Source organism: Microtus oregoni, unplaced genomic scaffold (assembly GCF_018167655.1).
Source record: "Microtus oregoni isolate MIOR12 unplaced genomic scaffold, Mior012 000003F_ref0000135, whole genome shotgun sequence".
NCBI classification, from domain to species: domain Eukaryota; kingdom Metazoa; phylum Chordata; class Mammalia; order Rodentia; family Cricetidae; genus Microtus; species Microtus oregoni.
The window spans coordinates 21,036,050-21,048,057 of record NW_024543062.1 but is presented as its reverse complement, the minus strand read 5'-3'; the positions used below and the strand labels follow the sequence as shown (position 1 = coordinate 21,048,057).

General features: G+C 48.4%; 1 protein-coding gene and 1 long non-coding RNA gene across 7 annotated transcripts in view; one reads left to right on the top strand and one right to left on the bottom strand.

Annotated features, from left to right (window-relative positions):
• Kdm2b (lysine demethylase 2B) overlaps window positions 1-4,288 on the bottom strand; it is a 129,917-nt gene extending 125,629 nt beyond the window's left edge. For 4 of the 6 annotated variants that reach the window (XM_041648076.1, XM_041648079.1, XM_041648077.1 and 1 more), the window contains exons 1-2: window positions 3,967-4,288; window positions 2,764-2,908 (exon numbers count right to left, since the gene is read on the bottom strand). In XM_041648076.1, coding sequence (XP_041504010.1) covers window positions 2,764-2,908; window positions 3,967-3,999 — 178 coding nt within the window. In that variant the 5' untranslated portion in view covers window positions 4,000-4,288. Of the gene's footprint in view, window positions 1-2,763; window positions 2,909-3,564; window positions 3,580-3,966 lie in introns of those variants that run through there. The other 2 variants (XM_041648078.1, XM_041648081.1) reach the window with 2 other exon arrangements.
• Window positions 4,289-4,424: 136 nt separating this feature from the next.
• On the top strand, window positions 4,425-11,220 carry LOC121445911. The gene is made up of 4 exons (XR_005974025.1): window positions 4,425-4,749; window positions 5,043-5,186; window positions 9,326-9,484; window positions 9,698-11,220. It is a non-coding gene; the product is annotated as an uncharacterized LOC121445911 (long non-coding RNA).
• The last annotated feature ends 788 nt before the right edge of the window (window positions 11,221-12,008 follow it).

Here is a 12,008-nt window from a genome sequence, read left to right as displayed (position 1 = left end):
AGGGACAGACAAACAGGTCCCAAACAGAGTTGGGACAGGAGGACACCAAAACTGAAGCGTGCTACCTGGGAGGATCTGAAGCCCCACAGAGAGCAGGGAGGAGGGCTCTCGCTGGAGCTGAACATCAGGGAAAATCTTATTGTAATATCCTGCATAGTGAAGGGGAGTGGGGAAAAGCCGGTTTCCCTGGAAACTATGTATTTGGTGCCAAAATAACTAGGGAACTGGGCACAGCTTTGTTGTCTTCCCATAGTGAAATGCTGCTGGAGCCCGTCGTAATACTTGCTTCAGTTGGATAACCAGGAGGGATGAGCTAGTGAACTGTGAAGATGGAGCACAGGAAGACCCCACTCCCCGAAAAAATTCACCAGGCAGTTTTCTATTTGCATGGTACAGACGCCCCCACCCACAATATCCTAACCAAAGCCCCTCAGCCTTTGCCTCATTTCTTTCCTTCATCAATTCCCAAGCCAGGGGCTCTGACCCAACCATCTCCCTCACAATGGAGGTGAGAGGTGCTGAGACACACCCTCCTTTCTCCCAAATCAGCTAACACAAGGCAACAAGAACACAGGTCCTCTCCAAGCTGGTCAGAAAGGAGAAAGACAGTCCTGGAGCCATGGAAGCCTTGGTCCCAGTGAAACAGTTCACCAGGGCAGCCCTGGGGGAGGAGGAGGCCAGAGCCACAGGCTCAGAAGAGAGAGAACAAAACCCAGAGCCTGGAAAGCCCTGACCCCAAAGGCTCAGATCCCCAGGGGCTCCCAGTGAATGGGGATTCCTCTGGATTTAAAGGAAGAGAAGTCTGAGAAGCTTCTGTTTTGAATCCATGCTAAAGGTTCCTTCTGCATTTCAACTCCTCCCTCCAGTTTTGGGGCCAGGTCTGAATTAACAAGCAGAACCCTAAGGCCCTCTCCTTTGAAAGCAGCCAGGACAGCAGCTAGAAGGATGCTTCCCATCCTTCCCTAATGGAACGTTCCCAGCCCTCATACCCCTGTCTCCCCACCAACCCCCACAGTTTCAGCTTCCACAAATGGGCCGGAGGATTGCTGACAGATGACCACCAAGAGCCTGCACACCGTATTCTCATAGGCTCTGCCAAGATCAGTAAAGTGGAGAGAGAAAAGGAAAATTAAAATCCCATTTATACAGAGAAAATAGAAATGCGGTTGGGGCTGGCACCCTGCTTTTGGGTGAAATTTATTGGGGGAAAAAATGTCTTCTTCCCTCCCCCCACTTCTCCCTAACTCCACCAGAGCCCCAGGAGGCGATGAGCACAAAAGAGAAACTTCAAAAATGCAAAGCCGGGACAGTCTCCTCTAGGGCTAACTCTAGGCCTCAGCCACTCAAGCAGAACCTGGAGGAGGGAGGCACTGCCCCTGCTGTCAGCTCACTGTGAGGACAGGGGTTTCCAAGGGGGATGGGAAACACAAAATGGAAAATGAGTAATTGAAAGGAAACTTAAAAAAAAAAAAAATCCAAACACTCCAGAAAGGCCTGGGTAAGCAAGGGCTGCTCCCAAAGCCAAGAAGATAGGTTCTGGGACCAGGGTCCACAAAGGAACCCCAGGACGCTGGCTGGGGTGGTTCAGGGCTCCTAAAACCAAGCCTCAAACAGGAGCATCACCCAGCACATCTAAGAAACATCCTCAGCCACACCCACTCCGTCAGTAGGAGAGGGAGAAGCCCAAAGCCAGGAGTCCCTCCAAAACCGGAGCCTGCTCTCTTTTCCATCTTCCTCTCAGAGAGGCAGCTTCGCTTCTGCCTCTCTCCCCACTTCTCTGCTTCCCCCCCTTCTCTGTCTCTTTCTCCTCTCTTTCTCACTTTCTCTCTCTGCCCCCCTTCACCCTTCCTCCTCCATAACCCCCTGAATAAATATTCAACCTCACTCTGCAAAAAAAAAAAAAAAAACAAAACCGGAGCCTACCCAGCTTCTGCTCCACACTGGGAAGGTCAGAGCACAGAGCTCTCATCTCAGGCATGGAAAATAATCCTGTTTCCAGAGAGATACCTAAGTCTTCATTCAAACTGCCAAGGCACAGGGATTTTAGGCCTGATCGGGTAATTCATCACATATATAACCTAGACCCCACTACTCAGCGCTAGAGGCCTCAGGCTTGGGAGGAGGGTGTAGTGCCAACAACTCCCAACAGCCCACTTAGTCCCTTCTCCCATGCCGCAGGGCAGGGCCCTCGAAGGGGGAAAGGCACTAAGGACCAAAGGCTCAGACTCAAGCCACTAAGGGGCGTAACCCTAACCGAAGATGCTGCTATCTCCAATCCCTAAGCCCATTCCAGTTCATAACCCTCAGAGTCCAGGATGACAGGAGTTTGTATGGGAGGTTCCAAGCATACGCCCTCACCCCATGTCCCAAGGACGTTCAGAAGGTTCCTGCCAGGCGCTGCACCTCTGGCAGCGAGCGCAGAGAGCGCAACCGGCTTGGGAGAGAAAGGATGCTGCGCTCACATCCTCCCTCAGTCCCAGTGTCTGTCCCCCGTCCCTCAGTCGGCTAGCCCCTTGGCAATGACCACCCTGATGTTAGTGATGGGTACAATCAGGGCCTAGGCCCACGCCAGGCCCAGCCCTCTTCCTGCTTGCCCTCTTCCCTTACCACCCCCCCACCCCCAGTGCTCGGTCTCGTTTCGTCACCGGATCCCCTGGAATGGGGGACGCGGGCGCGAAATACGAACCCAGCCACAGGCAGCTCCCTCCCCACGTGCGCGCTGGCCCTCTGCACAGACTGCAGCCAGGAGAGGGGGCACCTCACCTTTGCCCTCCATGGCATGCACGAAGTCCCCCTGGTACAGCTGGCTATGTAGCTTCTCCTCCAGGCTGAAGCCACGGACGCTGACGATTTCCTCCACGTCCGACAAGTCCTCGTTTTCGTCGTATCTCTGGCGGTCAATCGCACGCTGCGGGACCCAACCAGAGAACCCGGGACATTACTGAGAGGACTTGGGGGTCTCCTCTCACCCTGGGCCCACCACAAACAGGTGCAAGAGCCGCGCGCCCACTGTACCCCAGTATTGCAATCTGAACAACTTTGCGCAAATGCCAAAGATGCTGAAAAGCAGAAAAAGGGGCTCAAACCCCCAAGGCCCAAATGTCTATATACGAAGCACTCCCTTCCTGCATCTTTTGAAGACGTGGAAATGCTATTTGGGGGCTTTCCTTTGCCCCTACCCCAGTGATGTCCAGCGCTTTGCCCGCTCCACAGGGAGCCTGGTTATGTAACCCCTAAAGGGGTTTCGGGGCATGAGCTGGCGGGGCAGATGTAGGCCCCGAGAGAAGCCGCTGCAGCGCCCGGCTCAGCGGTAACAGCAGCCCCGGCGGCCACAGCGGCCAACACGGGAAGCCGGAACCCAGGGCCGGCGGCATTTCTAAAGCTGGAGCCGCTCCGGAGCTACAGAAAAGCTGGAAAGCTGAAACGGAAGGGTTGAGACCCTAGCCGCCCCCGCCGACCGACCGCTAGTGCAAGAAGAGGAGGAGAGGGGAGACGGTTAAGAGCTTGGGGAGAGAGAGGCAGCTGGCCCACCACAAAGCTTCCATCAGAGACCCCAAAACGCACCAGCAGCTGCCTCATCTCCCCACAAGCGCGCGCGCACACTCACTTCCTAAGGAGTCTCCCCCACCACTCCCCGCATCCCTCTTCCTCCTCCCTCCGCCGCCCAGCCCCGAGCCCCGAGCCCCGCAACCCCCCAGATCACAGGCGAACCCCAAGCCCGCTCAGCCCCCTCCACGCCTTTCGGCGCGACCTCCTCCCCACTTAAGTGTCTGAGACCCTGAGCCTCACAAGAGACTGGAGGAGTAAGCTGCTTGCTTCCTTTTGCATGCAATTTATTATTTTTTTCCGGTCCTCTTGCAAAATACAGAAAAGGAAAGAAAAGGCAGCAAGAAACAACCAAAAAAATAAATAAATAATCGATCATATACCAGATACAGATTTGGGGGAAAAAAAAAAGCTACACACCAATCTTCTTCCAGAGTCTTTCTCTGCCTCCATTTTTTTAGGAGAGTTCACCAATTAATTGTCAACACTCCTGCCCCCTGCATTTTGGCGGAGGGGGAGAGGAGGGAAGACTAAAGAAAAGAAACCAAAAAATAAATAAATAGAGCAAGCCAGAGCCGATATCTACAAAGTTTTGCACCAACACTTAAGCAGATCCGTTTGCAAAGTCCTAGGAAACCATTTTCAGCAGTTGTGGGGGGGAGGCGTCGACGTCATAATCCCCGGAACGTAAACATTGTTGCAGATCGCGCTCGGAGCTTGCGGCAGGGCTAGTTGGGGAGAAGGGGGGCTCGGGTTGGGGGTGTCGGGGACCACAGCCGTAGGAGGTGTGGGGCCAGAAGGGAGCCTGGGACGCACCCGGCGCCGTTAGCGCCTTGGCATCGCTGTTTTGTTGTTGGGTCACGAGTGCGCCTCTGCACGCAGGCGCCGCCGCCGCCCGGGAGCTGACTTTTGGAGGGTTGAGTTGCAGGCGGCGGGCGCATCCCAGAGATGGCGGGGCAGGGAGGGAGGGAAAGAGAGGAGGGGGTGGAGAGGGAGGTGCAGCTTTGCACGGATGGCCTCAGCGGGAGGCACGGAAATGCTAGCCGAGCCTGCTGGCTTGAAAGCCCCCGGGGCCTGGCACCCCCCAAAACGACCCCCCACCTCTGCCCCTGCCCCCTTTCTCGGATTACCCACGGCTCCCCTTTCTTCCTGAGTCTACCTCACCTTATTACCTGTGCTGGCGACCTAAATTCAAAGTATTTTGTACGTATAATTTCTTTTTCTGATTTTGCTTTTATACTGCATGTCTAGGGGGGAGGGGCCAGCCTGTCCAAACCCCTATCCATTTGCGAACCTGCCATATGGAAGAGGTATCTAAGGGGCTCAGAAAGAAATTAGCGCAGCTCTGTATCCGTATAGACTGCATAACTTTTCTCCGGACTGAAATAATAATATGGGCATACACGCATAGGTACAGGAAATACAGCCAGTCCACAGCCTTTTCAGCTTGCAGCTGACCGGAAGACAGCCTTTCATTTATTCATTCATTCGGACAGCCTCAGTTGAAGAGCCTGAAATAAGAAGTTGGGCAAGAAAAGAAAAAAGTCTCTACACTCGCTGAGAAGAGATAAATCGATATACAGGAGGGAAATAGAGAATCCGAGTTAGCGTCTGTAATGCAACTCACATGTAGGAGAAAGGTAAGCTCTTTGTTTGGCAATTTAATAGTAAAGCGGTGAGGATGTTCGCGGCTTGCTGAGATAGCACACCCTGATTAAGCCATATTGTTTCTTAGCGGAGGTAGGGGCACCCTCTGAATATGCACAGAATATCAGACCCCCCCCATGCTCCTCCGTCACCTTAAGTAGTGCTTGTGACTGCTCCCAGAATTGGACCTGGGTGATCCTGTAAATACCAAAATGGACAAATCAGGTCCATTTTAATTATGAGAAAAGCTAGCCCTAAACTTAGTTCCCACCCAGCCTGTGTGTCCTGCAAGGCCTATAACATAGCACCAGGAATACTCCGAGACCCCTTAGATGATCCTAGGAGGTGCCGATTGCAGCTTCTTGCCCAGTACACAAGTTAAAGCAGGTCAGTTTGCACATTGAGAAGCCTCGATGCAAGAAATTATGAATCTGGGTAGTTGTTCTTTTTATCTTGTCCCAGTGTCAACAAGCGTTAGCTCAGACAGATGTGGGGAGGAAGTGGCCTTGCCACCTGAGCTGAGCTGTGAGCCCTGACTCACCCTCAGAGACAATATACTTCTCCCTCCCTCACGTTAGAATGTCCTTCCCTTTTTCTGCCTGTGCCCAAAGCTAGTCTCTGAAGTTTAATTCCATCCACGCATGTTAGCAGCAGAAATCTTTTACCTTGGCATGAGGCAACAAGCTTCCAACTTTGTCACCAAACTGAAATCACATCTTCATAGCTTTCAGCTGCACCCAGTAGGCAGTCTTTCTAACCAACCCTCTATTGAAAACCTGGGACCACTGGGATGGAGTTTGGCTTAGCAACTATAAAGCCCTGGTTTCAACACCAAAAGTAAATAAATAAATAAATGACATGGATCGTTTTTATTTGCCCCCTCTTCTGAGAATCTTTTAAAGGAAATGTCTTCTTGACTTGTAGGTCTGTTTTGTAAACAGATCAGAAAGGCAAAACCATTCACCCACAATCCCACAGCTTGCCCCTTTGGGGGGTGGGTTTGTTTTTTTTTTTTTTTTTTTTTTTTTTTTTGGTTTTTCGAGACAGGGTTTCTCTGTGGTTTTGGAGCCTGTCCTGGAACTCACAGAGATCCACCTGCCTCTGCCTCCAAAGTGCTGGGATTAAAGGTATGCGCCACCACCACCCGGCTGGGGGGTGGGTTTTGAGAGAGGGTTTTTCTTTGACTTTGGAGGAACTCGCTCTCTGTAGACCAGGCTGGCCTCACACTCATAGAGATCCACCTGCCTCTGCCTCCCAAGGGCTGGGATTAAAGGCGTGTGCCACCACCGCCCGGCAAACAGCTGGCCCTTTTAAAATGTTCACCACCTTCATTTATGCTTCACAATGAAATAAACCTGGTTTAAAGGAGGGCTTGAATTGAGAATCAGTGCAGACTTAAAGCAAAACTGTCAAATGGGACACTTGATCGTCCTTCATCTTCCTCCCTAAGGCTCTTTCTCCCCCTTTGGCTTCCTAGAAACCCCCAAAATAGTGGCATTAGGAAAAAGTTTAATGTTAGTCACCTTCATATAAAAGCAGTTAAGTCCACATATCACCTCCGGGCGTGTAGAGAGTGGGGAGGGGTTGTTGACTAGTCACCTGATATAGTCCCCTCCCTTTACAGACCTCCAGGAAACCACAAACCTAAAAGAACGGGCCAGCCGGCAGTTTGTTCCCCTTTGACTCCTCCAGAATGCCTACCCCTCTGCTGGGTCTAAGTGGTCACTCAGTAAACGTTGGACCCTTGATGGATCACCTTCTCCAGCGTATTTGCATTTTCTCTTTATCAGTAATTGGCAGATGAAAGGCTCTGTCCTCAGTTGAAAGAATTCCAAGCATTCGCTCCAAGTGGCAGAGGAGGTTATTTTGGACCAGAGGGGGAAGGGCCAGACCCTTGAGCTGTAACTTTGGCTGATTGTCCCCCCAGGAGCTTAGAATAGGTGACAGGAAGAGAAAAGATGAACTTTTAATGCAGAAAAACCAAGCCAGCCCCACTGGAAACAAAGTAATAATGACTTCCTGTATCTTCCTGCTAGGTCTTGTAAAAGGCCCAGTCGAATCCTGCCTGTCTATGTTCTACTCATTCAGTCGTTCCCTCCATCCTCTGCTCAAAGACAGAAAACATAGAAGCAACAGCTTCAGTTACACACAGAGAGAAAACCCGGACGGAGCAGCCTCACGCATACACCACACACACTGTGGGGTGGGAGGAGGCAGACATGGTTTAACAGGATGACTGCGATTCTGGATGGAGCACTCATCTGGACTGAGAAAAAAACAAACCGTTCTCAGATCATTGGCTGTCCTCTTTGTAAAACAGGGTCTCTCCTGAGCCCTAGATAGCCTGGAACTTGTTATGTAAACTAGGCAGATCTCAAACTCTGCATGAGCCTCCTGCCTCTGGACTCTCGCAGCTTTCTAGCTCCAGGCTTTTAAGAACTTACAGTGTCTGTGGGCAAAGCCTTTCCTATCTGCCATCTCTTTAAATCTTAGCCAATTTCTCCCCATTTGTAGCTAAGGCTCAAAGAAATGCTAAGTTGTTTGACCACAATGATACTCTCGCTATAGGATTTGAACCAAGAGCTTGTATCCACAGCACACAAGACTGGCCACTGTGTAAGCCTGCCTGTGGGATTATGACATAAAAAAGATAGGAATATTATATACCTATGCTGTCAATTACAGTTGCTCTGATGTGTGTACACGTACGCACGTGCTCATGGGGTAGAACCCAGCTACTTATAATGATAACCAAGAACTCACTCTACTATTAAAATACACTTGTAGCAAAAATATTCATATTTAAGCCGGGCATGGTAGTGCATGCTTGAGCAATATAATGAAAACCTATCTCAAAATAAAAAAAAAAAAAAAGATTAATGGGCTAGAGTTCTAGCTCAGTGAGACAGCTCTTGCCTAGCACAATGTGCAAGGCCCCGGATCCAATCCCAGGGCTGCAAGCAAGCAGAAAACTTAAAACAATGACGCCTTAGGGTATTTGCCACTATTGCTCTTAAAGTACCTACCAAGCTATTTATGCATGAGTCAAGGTCCCATTTGACTTAGCATCTCTGTAATCAACTATCCCAAAACAGTAATTGAATGAATGAAGAGCCCATGGAGGCAAAGATCCCAGCAATGGTTATACGGGAGAGCTCATATGGTACAGTGTGAATTCTGCAGCCTTAGACTTCAAAGCATTTGCTCCTATGCCTGTGAGCCTGGCCAGGTACCAGTTTGGGTGGGGCTGGCTCACTTGCCCACATCTTAAAAATGAACGTCCAAGGGATGATCTGCATCCTATGGATAAACTCAGGACCTGTCAAAAACACACACACAAAAAAATTAAATCGAGGCTCTTGGTTTGATGGTCAGCATTGAATAGAAGAAAATATATGTTTACATGGAATGACTTGATGATATCCTTAAGTAAAAATAAGATACAGAATACTCAATGTTGATCACTACTTGGGTAAATCAAAGAAGATCAATACTTATTCTTTGTTTTAACAAGACAGGGTTTCTCTGTGTAGCCCTGGATGTCCTGGAATCCACTGTGTAAACCAAGCTGACCTCCAACTCAGAGATTCCCCCTGCCTCTGCCTCCCAATAGTTTGAATTAAAGGCGTGTGCCACCACAGTCTGGCTATATGTAACCATTTATATAAATTGAATTTTCTTTGGAAAGACACAACAATAGGCGAAGAAAAATGAGTAAAGTAGTTATTCTTCGGTACCCTGTGAAACTTTAACCACACATATGTATGAATAGTGCCTGATCCAGATCTGAAGGATTGAATTTGGTTCTAGATGCTGTAGTGACTTCCCACCTCTGTACCATGGAGGTGCACAACCTCAGAAATGGATGCCACATTAGCGGTGTAGCTCAGGAATAGAGAGCGCTTGCTGGCATGTAGAGGCTCTGGGTTCAGTCCACAGCATGCCAGGGGATAGAAGGGAGCAGGAAGAGAAATTAAACACAGTAAAACCTTGTGTGTGCAAGAGCCAGCACTGGCAAATCCTAAGACAAGTTTTATTCTACTTTGTATCCCTTTTAGAATTTAAAACCTACTTTGCTTTACTATATCAGCAGACCGAGCTGTTTCTGTTAAAATGATTGTTTGTTTTTTAGTCCTCAGTCTCTTGTGGATTGAAGTCAAAAAGGAAAAACAAAACTGTACAAAGACTCAGGCCTGATCCTTGGGGGAAAGTTTAATGTTCTCTATAGAATCCTGCTTTACGTCCTGTTTCCCTTTCTGTGTACGGATGGGAAGAACCCTCGAGGCCACAGGTGAGTTAAAGGGTTAATGCTGTGGAGAGAGCCATAAAAGTTCAAAGATTCTTTCAAAAGTTGTATCTTGGGATTGATGGACGTGTATGATAGCCAATGGAAATGAAAAGGCATGCATTACTTCATCATGCTCGGTTGTCACTGGTTGACAGTCCTTGAGGGATGGACAAGAAGGCTGGCAGTTAACCCTTTGCATGTCTTTTATTTTGAAAGATGAAGCAAAGACAGAAGAGCCTCAGAAAGTCCGCCCACCTCCAGGTGCTGACTTTGGTCCAACCCTGGAGGCAGATCTCTTCTATCAAAGGAACGTCAGGGAAGACGTCCTGGAGGAAAGTTTTGAACTTTTAAAGACAAGGAATCAGCTGACCTCGCTGAGTAGGCGGCCAGGGGAGAAGTTTGATTCACTTTTTGTGCTGTCAGAACAGAGCCATGGAGACATTTCCATTAATCTTGTAAAGTGATCAGTCACTGGAAGGATTGAATTGCATTTCCTGCCCAGAGATGTGGAGACAGATGACCTTTGCAGCAGCCCTCAGACCCCCAGTTCACAGCTGGAGAGGGCATGTGTCAGCATTTTCTTTCCAGTCTCACCCAGCCCTTTGTTCAGAACTCAAACCCTTTGTGCTCAGGCTGCTGGGGGATTTTGCAGTGGTTGATACAGGTTTTTTTTTTTTTTTCCCTAACCTCCCACTTCTTACAGCTTCTGAGAAGCAAACTCTATTTGGCAGAAGATGGTATCTAAGAGCTGCCCCAGAGGGAGAACCAGAATAGACGTGGGGAATTTTGTGAAGCCACTTGCCCTTTAGGCAATAACCATTGTCCCTTCCTAGGTTTCCTGAACAGTCCAGGCGGAACTGGAGGGAGCCACAAGTCCAGCAAATTCATAATGCCTCGTGTCTAAGTGGCTCTATTAAAAAAGAAAGAGAGAAAGCAAGGAAACAAAGCTTTTCTGTGTCTTATTTCAATTCGAAGGCAAGGCTAGAACGAAAAAGCATTTACATAAAGGAACACTGTAACCCTCAAGATACAAGGTGCCGGCCAGTCTGTTTGCTCACCTGTACAATGGAAGCTGTAGAAACACTTGTCTCATGGGTACTGTTTGAGCCAGGGTTAGAAAGGGGTTCATCCAATGATGCTATTCAAATGAAACTGACGTTCTGGGTACCACAACCCTACCATTTTGGTTTCTTCCAAGTTTAAGGTTCAAGAGGAGAGTCACCTGTAAAGGATGGAGTGGCTATTTCCGCAGCCATAGCCCCTCTTAGCCTGACCTCGTTGCTCTATGTATTTTGAGTCCTTTGACTAAACATTCTTGTCTCCTGCAGGCCTTTACACCTGCTGGTTCCTCCCCTCTGCATTTTATCCTGCTAGCCTCTGCCTCTCTAACATTTGGCTACTAGAATCTGCTTGGGTATCTTATTTGCTGCCACCTTCTAGTGCTAAGCACATTATGTTGTCCTGAGGTTTCTCTAGCAGATAGCAAAATGCAAGGATACTCAAGTCCTATAATGGTGGTGTTGCCTTAGAACTCCCATCCTCCAGGTATTATTTGAATTATTTCAAGATTATTTTGAATGCCTAATACTTAATTGCTGTGTAAATAGTTGTTACAATATAGTTGTGTTTAGGGAATAATGACCTGGCAGAAAAGATGTGGTAGAGGAGAAAAAATTTTTTTTGAAAACCCTATTATGAATTTTTTTTGTTCTCCCGGTGAAGGCGTAAGTCACAAACAATGCCACACCAGTTTGGAATTATGATTAATAGGGTGGTATTTATTTAAAGGGGAAAAAACTTACAGATCACTGTCCCAGGCAACAGCCCTCTATGCAACCAGGAAGGGAGTCTAGTCGCCAGCGGAGCAGGAAGTGAAGAGAGAGAGGAGAGGGAAGTGGCCGCTTTTTTAAAGGGAGAGAGACCACGCCCCAATGGGCTGGTATCTCAGCAGCTATAGGCTAGAGGAGTGGGAGGACCTCCCGCAACACCTCCCTCTTTTGTTTAAATAAGAGAGTTCTAAACCTACTATGAAATTATATACAATAAGTACAAATATCCTGTTCTAACTAGCTTGGTCTTGTATAATAAATAACTTGGCCAAGTCATGAGAGAAAGTAACTACATTTATATAGTCTTCAACCCCATCGAAGATCTGAGAAGGGAAATAATGTTACCTGGGTAATTAGGAAGTTCAGTAAAACAACTTCTAAAACATGCAACAAATCACAGAGACAACTAACTACCTGGGCAATCACCCAAAGTCACATTAGCAGCGTTGAAGCAACCAACATTGGCTAAGACCTAACATAACTGACATACCATTTTCTAAGGCAAGCAACTTTTCAAAACTATCTTACCCTGTCTTGGCAGGATATGATAGTCCTGTTTTATCTATTGATGCACGCTCTGTATCTTTGTCAGTCGTTGAGGTATGGGCATTTCTTTGCCCAAAGGCCAGTTCTGCCAAAAAGAAAGGCTCCAGGTGGAGTGTCTTTGGTGCTCAACATTCTCTCGGGAATAGAGTGGT